Source organism: Microtus ochrogaster, chromosome 8, assembly GCF_000317375.1.
Source record: "Microtus ochrogaster isolate Prairie Vole_2 chromosome 8, MicOch1.0, whole genome shotgun sequence".
Lineage (NCBI taxonomy): Eukaryota > Metazoa > Chordata > Mammalia > Rodentia > Cricetidae > Microtus > Microtus ochrogaster.
In genome coordinates, this window is record NC_022015.1 from 16,251,418 (window position 1) to 16,265,743 (window position 14,326).

General features: G+C 41.1%; 1 protein-coding gene across 1 annotated transcript in view; it reads right to left on the reverse strand.

Annotated features, from left to right (window-relative positions):
- Positions 1-4,886: 4,886 nt before the first annotated feature.
- Zkscan2 (zinc finger with KRAB and SCAN domains 2) overlaps positions 4,887-14,326 on the reverse strand; it is a 26,594-nt gene continuing 17,154 nt past the window's right edge. The window contains exons 6-7 of the mRNA XM_026781436.1: positions 13,662-14,153; positions 4,887-9,321 (exon numbers count right to left, since the gene is read on the reverse strand). Of these exons, the coding sequence (XP_026637237.1) occupies positions 8,402-9,321; positions 13,662-14,153 (1,412 nt within the window). The 3' untranslated portion in view covers positions 4,887-8,401. The remainder of the gene's footprint in view (positions 9,322-13,661; positions 14,154-14,326) is intronic.

Consider the following 14,326-nt stretch of genomic DNA (forward strand, 5'->3'; position numbering starts at 1 on the left):
GCATACTAGGTGAGCACTTTGCTACTGAGCCTCCTGCTCTCCCTACCCTCTTTCCCCTTGATCCCACTGTTACAGAGGGGATTTCAGGAGCCCAAAGACCTCCTGGCTTCCCCAGCTGCCAATGTGACTTCGTATTAAATTAAAAGTGTTTCCTTCCCACTGTCTTGTTGACAACTCTTTCATTGAAGACATGGATACGGATTGGGAGGAAATAAAAGCCTGGTGGGGCTGCAGAGTCTGGCTAAGCCCAATGGAGGCTGTTTTCCAGAGCCAATGTAACTTAAGTGTGGTCCCACGCAGAGCCTATCTGCGCTCAGGCCGACCCACTGTACACTCAGCCTGGAGCACCATGTTTTTTTTTCTTAGACTCTAGCCAGAAGACCCTGCTGAAACTGAAGGTAGAGCCCAGGGCCTTGATGAATGCCCAGTGCTCTCTGGATATGGACCAACCCACATCCATTGCACTCCACTGGGGTGAGGTGGGGATGGGGCAAAGCTGAAATCAAACTGAAAATCCAGACGCAGTTCACATACCTATGAACACCTGAATTTTGGCAAAGAAGCTAAAAATACACACTGGAGCAAAGACAGCAGCTTCAACAAATGATGGTCAAACTGGATGGCTGCAAGTGGAAGAATCATGTAGATCCACACTTATCATTCTACAAAACTCAAGTCCAGATAGACCAAAGACCTCAACATAAACCAGATACTTTAATCTGACAGAAGAGAAAGTGGGGGAATAATTCTGAGCTCAGGGACACAGGAAAGGACAGCACAGGCATTGAGAACAACAATCAATAAAAAGGATCTTATGAAACTGAAAAGCTTCTGTGTGGCAAAAGACACCTTGATTTGGACAAAGTAGCAGGCCACAGAATGGGAAAGAGCTTTACCAATTACACACCCAGTAGACGGTTGGTATCTTAAGTATATATAGAACTACAAAGACTGGACATCAAGAAAACAAATAAAAATGGGGTACAGGACTAAGCAGAGAGTTCTCAGAAGATAAAACACAAATGGCTGAGTGACACTTTAAGAAATGATGAATAAACCAGGAGTGGTGACACACACCTTTAATCCCAGCACTTGGGAGGATCTCTGTGAGTTTGAGACCAGTAGGGAGTTCCAGGACAGCCAAGACTACACAGAGAAGCTGCCGAAAGAAAGAAAGAAAGAAAGAAAGAAAGAAAGAAAGAAAGGAAGAAAGAAAGAGAGAAAGAAAGGGAGAAAGAAAGAAAGGAAGAAAGAAAGCCATTTTCATTCCAACTACCATTTACATAGCTAACTGAACACAGAGAAGTCGAGCTAGTGTCTAACTAGAGGTTTCACCCCCACTTCTAGTATTAGTGTTCACAGTACTAGAAGGTACTAGAGGAGAGAGGTAACCATCACCCCAGCTGTAAACCCTGAGATGTACAATAGTGGCCTGCCTGCACGGAATGCCGGTGCACTAGTGGCACAGTGTTGTAGGAGTAACCAACCATGAGGTGGAAGCCATGTCTGACACTGCTCAGGTGGCCAAGAACCTGAGACTATCTCAGACAGTGGCCTAGGTGAAAACCAATGATTTTGTTTTGCTTAAGGAATTTAGCAATAACATGGCTTCTAATGATGTTTTGCTGTCTTCATGGGTCAGGGCCTTGTTCATCATCGGAGAAGCTTCCTCTTGTAGTGTAGATGGGAACCAACAAAGAGACTTACAACTGGACAGTGTGCAGAGAGTCAGAGATTTTGGAAAACTCAGTTCTAAATGGCATGTCTTCATCAAACCCCTCACTTCAGGGCACAGGAATCTATGTAGAAGAAGTTAGCAACATTTTATTTTTATTTGTTTGAGTTAGCAACATTTTTAAGAGCCAATGGGGATGGAGGACTCTAAGGAAACAGTGCCCTCCAGACACAACAGGACTGATGTACACATGACTGCACAGAGACTGTACCCACCATACATAGTGCCTGTAGTTTCAAGCTGGATGGGGTCCCAGTGTTAAAGTGGGGAAGTGGACATGGGATCCTCCCATCCCTAAAAGAGAAGCTATCTGCAACTGACACTAGCTTGCAAAGTTAAAATTAGTTTTCTCCAAAGGAATCTCACTGGGTATTTTAACCATACTTCAGGGCAGGCTTCATGCCAAGCATTAGATGGCCAACACAAAACTAACTCAGTGGTAATTTTGTAGACATTTGGTTTCATATTGCTTTGTTTGTGTATTTTTTGTGTTCTTGATCTTTTGCTCATATGTTATGGTTTCTGATTTAGTGTTTTTTTCCTGTGTGAGTTTTTGTTTGTTTTGGAAATAAAGAGAGAAAGAAAGGGCATGGAGTTGGGTGGGTGGATAGGACCTGAGAGAGTTGAGGGGGAGGAAGAGCATGGTCAGGATATATTGAAAAAAGTTTTCAACAAAAAGGAATTTTTTTTTTAAATCATGGGTCATTTATGAAAGAAAAGCATTTTGATACTATGGAGAAGCTCCAGGGAAAGACCATTTCAAATACAACAAAAATTCCCCCCAATTCTATAGGTTAAACAAAGCCCCCAGGGTAAAAGTGGAGGAAAGTCTCCATTACATTGGTAAGTACAAAGTCCACACTTATGCACAAAAATCTCCGTATCTATCTCTCTATCTGTAAAGCACCAAAATTCTGAGTGGCCATCATCAGCATCTTCAGGAAAAGGGCTGGAAATTAACAGGGCTTCTGAGGCTGGCAGGGTTCCTGTCTACCTGGACCCTCAGAATATGATCTTATTTGGAGGGGACAGATCCTTGCGGATACCTCAACTTTATGTCTCTTGGCGTCTAGAACTGTGGAAGAATAAATCTGTCATTTTAAGTTCCAATGTTGACTGGGCGGTGGTGGCGCACACCTTTAACCCCAGCACTCGGGAGGCAGAGGCAGGCAGATCTCTGTGAGTTCGAGGCCAGCCTGGTCTACAAGAGCTAGTTCCAGGACAGGAACCAAAAAGCTACGGAGAAACCCTGTCTCGAAAATCCAAAAAAAAAAAAAAAAACAGTTCCAATGTCTGTGGAAATATTTTATAGCAGCCCCAGGAAACAAATGCGGGCAGGCGCTCTTATTCTCCTCTCCCAGCAGCATTAGGGGACTTTGGAGCTACTCAAGGTCACAGTATGTGGACAGATCAGTTTGCTAAGATGAACTATGTTTGACTTCAGGGTCTAATTTCTGTTTCAGAGTAAGGGACTATTATGTCTTCTGCCTTGGATCTTGTCCATTTGTCCTCCATTAAAATGGGAACAGAAAGACATATTATAACTTCGCACTTTAAATTTACAATTGAGTTTCACAATCCAGTTTCCATTTTGTCTTCTTAACTATAATCCCAGCACGGATATGAATTCATCTTTTTAATTTCACATTATGTGGTTTAGTGTTTTCTCTATAGAAGGGTCTCAGAATGCACCACTCTTAGACACTTGAAATCTTGTATTCAGTTGCTATACTCAAGCTCTGTAATGAAAGGGAAGGTCACAAGAACTGCCATACTGAGCTACACTTTTTGGCCACTTACTACAGAGACACATCTAGACACTGGCACTCTGTAGTGACCCAGCAATCAAAAGTCTTGAAGTCTTTGGATAGTATTGAAGTTTGTAGCACAAAGCAGCAGGTTATAAAATCCGTGTGAGTCGGGTGGTAGTGGCAGTGCACACCTTTAATCCCAGCACTTGGGAGGCAGAGGCAGCTGGATCTCAGCGAATTTGAGGCCAACATGGTCTAGAGAGCGAGTTCCAGGACAGCCAGGGCTATGCAAAGAAACCCTGTCTCAAAAAAAAAATCCATGTGATGAGTGATAAAAACCCTTCACTTTGAATCTACTCTGTATTTAGTGGTTGGACTGAGCCATCTTACTGTGTCATTCTTCCTATGGTTTCTGGTTGTATAACTGAGAATATACATGCACAAAGGAGCTGACCTTCTACATTGATCATGATTGTTATGGTGAGAAGGGCTAATGGAAACCACAAAACTCTTCTATCAAAGCAGTGGTCAAGATCAAGACTGTGAAAGGTTTGGTAGCATTCATCTGTGTTCGAGGCAAACCTGGGCTACATAGACCCTGTCTTCCATTCTCCAAATTAAAAAAAAAGCGCAATACTATAAAGAATGACAGACTTGTCCACCAAAAAAGGAAAAGCATCCTTTTTTTCGCATAGGATGTTTTGGGATAAAAGCACTTGGGAAATAGCTTAGCAAAAGAGGGAGTGTTCTGACAATTCTTCCAGAAGAGGAGTGAAAGATTTACCTATGTGAAAGATGCTCCCCTCACTAAGATGAGAGATAAGGAATTGGGGCTGAGAGATTTCTACACAGATCTTGTCAAAACCATGTGTCTCCCCGTGGCTCTCCCAGCCTAGTGATGTTGCTGAATCAGTACCCTGTTTCTCCTGGGTGGTAGACAAGCACTCAGGCTTTGTTATTTTTGGGGCCTTTATCTGGAAGACCCTCCCACATACTGTTGCTCTTCTCCCATCTGTTTTACATTCTACCCCTCAGGCCCAGCGGGAGACACTAAGAGAATAAGTCTTCATTTTCTACAACTGTAGCTTTAGGGAAACAGCTAGGATCTCTTCCAGTTAATCTGGCATGCGACTCTTGTAGGAGCACATGTAGTATGTCTGTCCAACATCAGTTTTACCGTGGGAGTAAAGCAAACTATTTTTTTTTAAAGCAAACTATTGTTTGGGATAACGGCAATGGCAGCTGGAGGACTGCTGTATACGAATTCACATGTCCCTTCCTGCTGGCTATGGAGGGCAGCTGTGAGCTGGCATGGAACTCAAGTTCTTTTTACTAGTTAAGGATTGGCCTTGAACTTCTTAAATATTCATTTTTATAAATAAAGACATCCTTCACATTATAGCAAACCAAAGATAGTCATTTATTTTAGACATTCCACATACAAGCTCTCAAGAAGACATCTAAGTAAACATTAATACAGAACGAAGACAGATGTCCATTTACACTTGCTCCTCGAATGAATTCAGGTGGAGATGGAGGCTTTGGACCACAAGAATCACTGAGCTGCTCCTTTAACAGGGGTTTCCCTAATCTATGTATCTTGTCTGTCACTGAGCGCCAGAACTCACAAAATACTTTCTCCAATCTACTGATCCATCTTTGCCTTGCAGGGTGATAGGGAGAGGGAAGTTTTCCTGTTACTGAACACAAGTGGCTTGTCCTTCCTCCTTACAAAGCAAGCTGGGCTGGCATTGCTATCATCTTCTTAAACCAGGAGATGGACTCAATGTGGCCCAGAGGTGGCATACAGTGGGTATGAATCTGGCCTTTCTATTTCTTTCATTTCATTTCTATGATGTTCCATGGCTTCATGAACATGTGCACTCCTGAAATTTTGGCAGTTAACTACTCAGAAAGAGAAGTTGTGATTTATCCAACTAAATTCAGGAAGTAGTAACAATACCAAACTTCTTTTGGCTTCTGATCTAATACACATTCCTTGGTGGCAGGAAGCCCTGATCTATTTAATGCATGAGTTTTCTTCTTTAAAAAAATATGTTTCTTTCCAGGTGAAAGAATTAGGCTGAAAATGTAACATAATCATCAGTAAGAATTAGCAAGGTATTTGTGGAAATTAATGAAAGCCTAGGCAGGAAACACAAACACAGTTTCTAAAATGTCTTTGCCAGAAAATAAAGAATCTGTTTATACATATACCATTGTTCAAAAATAGGACTTGAGACAAGCTCCCAAAAAATATGACGGAGTAAAATAAATAGGTGTAGGTAGTTGGCTGAGGTGAACTGTTCTGTCGAGATTTCCAGCATCCAGAGCAACGAAGCAGCAAGTTATAAAAATCACAGTGTTTCTAAGATTTAAAAAAAAGACCTGTTTTCTTCCTTGAAGTCCTTGGTATTGAGATCTATGGATCATTACAGAGTTGTGATAAAGATGTATTACTCAGGATGTGATCACTCATCCTAACTTTCATGCAAAAGAGAAAGGCTGACACAAGAGAAACACACAAGCACCTTGGTCTAAGATGGTAGAAAGATCTGTTTCTTAAGAACCGAGAAAAGGACCACAAGGTTAACACACATCCTAACAGATTGTTTAAGATTAGGGTTACAGGTAGGAGAACACAAACCTACCTAGCTGTATCTTAGACACAGGAGACAATAACTTTGTCATGGTGGAGACAGAACAGGCCCTGGATCTTTCCTGTTGCTGGGAAAATGTATCAAAAAGTGGTGCTCAAACTGGTTTTCTATTTGCAATTTACTAAAGGTCCAGATGGGGTGACTGACCATCCACATTACCAAGGACTTAACTAGATTATTTTTTGCCGTAACACTTCCTTGCTGGAGGACAGCCACATGGTCCCCATCATTTTGTATGCCTCTCTGAGGTTACAACATGGTCTTCTATATAACAGTACATAAGTATTGGTGAACAAGCCATCTACTTTTTGAATCATGCTTCCACATAAGTATCAATCCTGTGTATATGTTACTAAGTGGCAATTTATACTAATGTGCATCTTTTCTAGAGCTGGAATTCCAGAACATCTACACAATTATAAGCACAAGCCTACTGGCACCACACAATCTTACTGGTCTAGGCAGAGCACAAACATGAAGCTGCATGTACCATTAGAAATCTCTAATTCAGACAATACACAGGAAATAAGCTACTGAGGTGTCAACAATTATAACATTTCCAACAAACACACATCACAAACAGTTACCAGCATTTACCTGAGTCACTTGCCTTCCAACAGGCTACATCCTATGTTGGCACCATAAAGTGCTTTTCTTTCTAGTGTCTACCCTCTTTGATACTTTGCTGAATGGGTCTCAAAAGATTCAAATATATGCACACAAATATCACCTCTAGATGTTATCAAACAAGAGAGCATCTGACAGGAGCACAACCTAGCAAGAGCCCTGACTATGGTTCTCCTTCTACTATACTTGGGACTTCTTCCTCCCCAAAGCAAAGCTACACTGGGTTACCTATGTATTAAAGGTATGAATGCCACAGGCCTCATCTTCAAGTAACTAGTTTGGGAAGATCAAATTCTTGAATTTCATCTGTAATTCTATGAGTTAACTATTTACCCACCAGAAACTTTCTGGCAATATTTAGCTGATTAATGCCAGGGGTTATCAAAGACATTTCCCCCAGATGAGGAGGGAAATGGGGAAAATAAGGTGATTCTCTGGAGTGGAACTTTATAAACAGCTCTACCTTCACTGAGCGAACCACAGAGCTGTGGAATGATTTAGGACTCTCTAGTCAGGTTTATGATCCTAATAACAGGAACTAGAAGCTTCAGAACCAGAGGCTAGTACGTGTGATGTCAACCCTGGAAATGTAGTCTGGACTGAGGTAGTAGCTCTTTGATTTAAAGCAGGCCTAAATAGTCCATTAAATATTTCAGGTCTCACATCCTTCTTTCTTACAATCTTAAACTTTCAGAAATACTATTATATGACACTAAAATGTAGAGCTAGGCAGTTTAAAATATGCTAGCGTATCAATAGGTCTTCTTATAGGTTAAGAGTCAGAGAACTGATAGGGTAGAACTAGACTCAGAAGTCTGATTTTCTCTTAATGAGACAGCACTACCATACATCCCCTCCCATCTGAGTGGGTCAAGGTAGTCTAAAAAGGTCAGGCTAGAGCACCTAGAACAATTAAGAGGTAAGTATAGACTTGTGATGAACAATGAAAGATTACTGGTCCCCGGAGAAGCAGCAGCCACTGGAGTTAAGTCTTCAGGAACAGAGAGGGAGATGAAGGGTGGGTAAGTGCTTTTCTTGGTGGGGGACAAGGTATTAGCAACATGACTTCAGCAGCGACACAGGGAATTAGGATCAACTTTCTAATGCAGACTTCTGAAGGACGCTATAAAACTTTCACTCTTGTTTTATGCCCTCAAAACCAATATTGATCTGATACAGTTTTAATCAAACTCCTAAAAGTTCTACCCAGATATAAAAATCCATTGTCAAGTTGCTGCTAAAATCTCATATGGGTGATAACACTATAAAATGTTTCACCATTCATATATTTGAAAAGAACTCTCACCCACGTGCAAGAGTTTTGAAAGTTGCTGGACAATAGCATTAGCCTCAACATTCTTATGGGAATTTTATTCTCAACTCAAAAAAAAAACCAAAAACAAAAACCAAAACTTATTCTCTCACCTTACTGAAAGTCAAGACTCATAGGAGAGAGGCAATCTGAGCATGTTAGAACATGAGGTGAGGGTAGATGAAATAATTTAGCTTACTTATATTCTCAGGCCTGTCTTGGGAACTGCAATTTATAGCTAAGTAAAGACTGCTTCAAAGAATGGGAGGAGTAGGGTAAGATGGCTAATGGGGCGTGTGGAAAAAGGAGCTCATTGTCAAAAGGTCTTCCTGAATTCATCACTCTTCCCCCTGAGCAGGTTCTCTGGTGAGTACCCAGAGGGAGAGTATGGCAGTAGTTTTTCTCTCATGTGGACTTCCCGGTGTTTGGTGAGGAAAGAGCCTTTACTGAAATGTTTGCCACACTGGGCACATGTATAAGGCTTCTCTCCAGCATGGATTCTCCGGTGTTCTCGGAATCTTGTGCAGTTATTGAAGCTCTTCTCACAGTCCCCACATTTGTAGGGATTCTCTCCAGCATGGACTCTGCGGTGGGCACTGAAGTGAGAACTGTTGGTGAAGCTCTTCCCACACTCTCCACACTGATAGGGCTTCTCTCCAGTGTGCGTTCTCTGATGGATGATAAGACTTGAGCTCTGACTGAAGCTTTTCCCACACTCCCCGCATCTGTACGGCTTCTCTCCAGTGTGGATTCTCTGGTGGGCTCCAAAATTTGAGGAGTCATTAAAGCTTTTCCCACAGTCAAGACATTTGAAAGGCCTTTCCCCCGTGTGGATTCTTTGGTGTCTGATTAGGCTCCTGCTTCTACCAAAGCACTTCCCACAGACACCACACTTATGAGGGTTTTCCTTCTGGTGGGTCATTCTGCACAGAAGACGAGCACTCCTTCCAAAATTTTCTCCATATTTGAGAAGTCTGTATGGTCTCCTTCCCACAAAAGGCCTCTGATGCACAGTAGCCTTCCCTATATCTCTAGGTTGAGACATCAGTTTTCCCTGTCTAATTCCTTGAAGGTTTTCCCATTGTCTTCCTGAGATGTATTCCCTTTTACAATATCTACTGGGGTTGGTATTTAAAACAAATCTTTTAGACTTTTCTATTAATGCTCCGTGGGGCTCTTTGTTCTTAAATATTACCTGTGTTGGATCCTCCTTAATACTACTTCCAGTTTCAAAATCTGGAAAAGGAAAAGACAGTAAAATTTCACAAAACTCCAACATTAACAAAAATAATTTAATAATTAATCATGCCTACAATGATTATGATCCTCTAATGTTTTTTTTTAATTTTTTTTTATTGAAGAAAAAAAATTTCCGCCTCCTCCCAGCCTCCCATTTCCCTCCCTCTCCTCCCATTCCTCTCCCCCTCCCTCTCCAGTCTGAAGATCAGTCAGGGTTTCCTGCCCTGTGGAAAGTCCAAAGTCCTCCCCCCTCCATCCTGGTCTAGGAAGGTGATCATCCAAACTAGCTAGGCCCCCACAAAGCCAGAACATGAAGTAGGATCAAGACCCAGTGCCATTGTCCTTGGCTTCTCAGCAGCCCTCATTGTCCAAGATCCTCTAATGTTTATGGCTACACACTGTGACTTACTGATACAAGCCTCTTTCAGTTCTATAAAAAGGCCAATGACATTTGCTACCATGTTGGTTCTCAGAACTGTTTTGAACTGAATTGCTATTCAAGGTACCATTCCTCATCTTATCCTTATTAACTCAGCAACAACTTGGTCTATCTCTCTGAAGTTGTAAACCATTCTATTTTCCTTCTTTCACATCTACACTAAAATATTACACTATACCTTATTTGAATATTTTCTAATGGACAACTCCAAATTCCTCACGATATTTCTAATTCTTCAATAGCTAGTCAGGTTCTAGCCTAGGGTACTATTTTCCCCATATGATCTTGTAGCTTGTTTTTCTGGTTACCTCATGGACCACAATAATACAAATACTCCTTTATAATACTTCCAAAGCTAAATTTTCATTACACCCCATTCACTATAAAGTACATCTTAGATTCCACTTCTCTGTGGATTTTATGGGAAGCATGACATAGTGAAGAGCCAGAAGCTTTGTAATGACATAGTTTGGTTCTAGCAACATCCTGGTCTCTAGTTAACTGTATTTTTGTTATTAACTTTTAATTATGGGAAATTCATACACACAGAAGAATGAACAGTGTAATGTGTATAAAGAACTCCCATGAACTATTTACTTACCTTTAGCAATGATTTATTACTTATGGCTAATCCAGTGTCATCTCTATTCCCATACATTTCCAGGTCTCTATCCAGACACTTTGATGCAAATTATAAAATACATATTATTGTCTTTCATAATTATTTCACAAGCTATCTTGGGCTAAATCAATCTAGCTTTGATCCCCCAAATCTTTGTGATTAAGTACATACTATAACATCTTGTTCTTAATTGTAGGTATCAACTGACTTCTCTTCTCATATTCAAGTGAAATTGCTGGTTAGAGGACTAGCTTTGGCATGGGTGAGGAAGAGAAGGCAGTCAACAGTCAGTTCATTAACTTATATAAAAAGCTACAGTAATGTTACTTTTGATTAGTACTCTTTTTGAGGTTTTATTATTGGATTCAATATTGTTCTAGGATTTAGAGAAGTTATAACCTATTAGTTGACTCAGACAGTAACTGGTAATTTGATTACATTCTGAAAGTCACCTAAAAATAATATTCACCGGTATTCTTTTCACAGTTATTAAAAAGGAAGTTGGAACTTGGGATATGACGCAGTAGTTAAGGACTTGGGTTGCTTTTCCAGATGAATAGGGTTTATGGCTCACAACTATCTGTAACTCTAGTTCCAGGGGTCGGACACCCTCTTCCAGCTTCTGTGGTTACCAGGCATGTACATGTGGTACACGAGGGAAAAAAAAACCAAAACAAAAATAAATAAATAACATTTAAAGAAAGAAGTGATATTGGACTTACTTATTCTTGTTTGAGACAGAGTTTCTCAACCCTGGCATTGGTTGTTCTGGAATTCATTCTGTAGACTAGATTGGTCTCAAACTCAAGAAATCTGCCTGTTTTAGCCTCCCGAGTACTGGTATTAAAAGTGTGTGCCAACAAACCTGGCTCGATTTACTCTTTATGATTTCTCATATAAATATCACCAGACAGCATATGTACGAAGTCCTTGCTCTGCTGTAACTGGCTGGACATTAGCTCCTCTTAATGAGCTTCTACAACTAATTCAGGTATTGTGATTGTGTAGTTCATTTAAAAATGTAATGTATATAGGTTGTTAATGGATAGTCATCTATAATAGTCAAGTTTGTAGTCATGTTAGGTTTTCTAGATGTACATAGATATATTTTTGATAGACATTCTTCATATCTTTCAAAGACTACAGAATAGGACATTTAATGTTTTAATAACTTAGGACTTTTCATGACAATGAGACACTCTGCTAGTGGCAGCACCAATCTACTTCAAGAAAAAGATGGGCATCGAAGAGGCTCCTTATGGAGTTTGATAGCCATTTGGGCAAGAAACTGCTCTTGCCTGAACTGTTGCGTAAACTGGACACAGAGAACCCTCAGAGAGAGGACTGCTGAACTTGCCTACATGTGAGATGATCTTTCGGGGTTCCTGCTTCATGAAAGAGTCTGCGAGACATTCTGCAGGACACAGCAGATAGTGACTAAACTGCCTTTGAAATTTCCTGCTTCATGGAAATGCCTGCTGGAAACTGTGGGCCTGAAGGCCGAAGATGAATGCCCCAGCAGTACAAAAGAACTTTGGGTGACTGTCCAGGCAGCGAGATCGAGATGTCTCTGTCACTTCCAGAGTTTTGGAAGTTTCTTACGTCCTATTTACTTAAGTAATATTATATCTGTCTGGAGTCTTTGATGGAGTTGAAGAACGGTTAGTTATAGTTTTCCTTTGTTATGGTAAAAGATAAAATAGATATAAATATTGTATCTGTAATTCTTACTTGATAACTGTTTTGTTATATGTAATTTTGCTATGTTAAAGTTAAAGCCTTCTTTTTTTTGTTTAAACAGAAAAAGGGGAAATGATGTGGGAGTGTCATATATCAATCTGTTGATTTCATTGGTTAATTAATAAAGAAACTGCTTGGCCTGATAGGTTAGAACATAGGTGGGTGGAGTAAACAGAACAGAATGCTGGGAAGAGAGGAAGTTAGGCAGACGCCATGCTGCTCCTCTCCAGGGCAGACGTGATGAAGCTCTGACCCAAGATGGACGTAGGCTAGAATCTTCCTGATAAGTCACCACCTCATGGTGCTACACACATTAATAGAAATAGGCCAAGCAGTGTTTAAATGAATACAATTTGTGAGTTGTTATTTTGGGGGCTAAGCTAGCCATGCGGGAGCTGGGCAGGATGAAAAGCAGGCCCGCCGCTCCTTCTACATCAAAGTGTTTGGTGCCAGAAGATAAAAGTGTGGGAGCTGAAAGAATTTGGATACACAGATGTGTAGAGTCTAATACGTTCAAGGTGTGGGTGGTTGGGGAGAGATCATGAACCGTGACTTAGATATGAGAAAGCTTATGGAGCATGTAGAACACAGCAAGAAGTTTTGTTTCAGGAAAGCATAGAGAGAGAAAATACTAGCACATATGCCTTGAATGATAGGATGAGCTCAGATTAAAGATGGCTCAATCAAAACATGGATGAGAAGCAGGGCAGGATGGGGCATGCCTGCAATCCCAGAAATCAAGAATTAGGGGCAAGAGGATCATAAGTTCCAGACCAATTTAGGCTACAGTTGGGACCTTTCTCTCTCTCTTGGGATCCCCCCCCCTTAAAAAGTACGGTTAAAATTAGGGTTTGAGACTTTTATAGTTTAGGCAAGAAACCGAGAAAGATGGAATAGAATAATGGCTATCTATGACAATGAAAACAGGGGTAGGCAGAATTAACAGTCTACTTAGCAAGTAATGTCATCTGCCTGGATGTAAATGCTGAGTGAGGAGGCTGGAAAATGAGCTTTAAAGGGCAGTTGTGGGGTTTTACTACATTTAATGCTTGAGCTGGCAGTTAGATGCCAGTGAGGACAGCCAATGGGCAAGAGCAGGCTGCTGAGCTCAGGGCCAGGACAAAGCTTCTCATCTTGTTCCTGCCCATCCTTTTCCTCATGCACACTACACAGCAGTGAAATGCTTCTGATTTGAGCTTACTGACCTTCCTCCTCCAAGTTTTTTTTTATTTTTTAAGGGTAGAATCTCACATTCTTCTTTAAAGTATTTCTAGAAACAAAACACTGCCTGACCACCAAGACAGAAACTAATGCTAAAGTCCCCAAACCTGAATCAACAGAATATAAGTAGCGTGGAAGGGAAGGACCACAAGAACAGGACCCACTTTACTCAGTTCTACTTCCCATTTCTCTAACAGCAAACGGCATCCAAATATCTGAGTGAATCAACACGCACGAGCCATGTGCCAGGTGTACTGGTTTTACAAGAAGTCACATTTTCTCCCCACTTTGACCAAAAGCCCCTATGACCCTTACCTGTTAGGCTTTGAGGTAAGTCTGTAGGTTCTTGGAACTCTGGCTCTTCTATAATTTCCTCCTCACTCATTCTCTCACTACTAGAATCTTCTAACACTGCTTCCTGGGAGGTCTCTTCAGGTTCCCAGATTGTAGGCTCCTGGGGTTCAACCTCAATGTGTCCTCTTTCTTGCCTTGAGAGTGGTGGGATTTCTTCTGAGGTGTTGGTGGAAAGGGCAGACGTTCGGTAGTTAACGAGGGCATCCATCTCCTTGTAAAATGCACAGGACTCCAGTACATGGCCATTCTTCACTTTTCGGTAACTCTTCTGAAGGCTTTTGAACTTGGTCCGGCATTGTTCTGGTGTCCGGAGAAAGCCACACTCTCGAAGCTGTTCAGCCACAACTCCATACAATTTGCTCTTCCGGTGACAGGCTTGAAGTGCTTCATAAAACCGAGTCTCACGAAGGATATCAAGAAAAGTTTTAGTTTCTTCATAGCCCCAGTGCACACCTGCCATTCAAGGACAAAGTTTAAAGATATAAAGAGACTGGAGCTTCTCTATTACACACATTATAAATGATAGAAAAGCCCTATTCTGGGAGAAAAACTGTGAAATACCATCTTTTGGACATGATAGTGTACTCACGAACTCACAGCAGGTATGGCTACAGAAACTCTACACA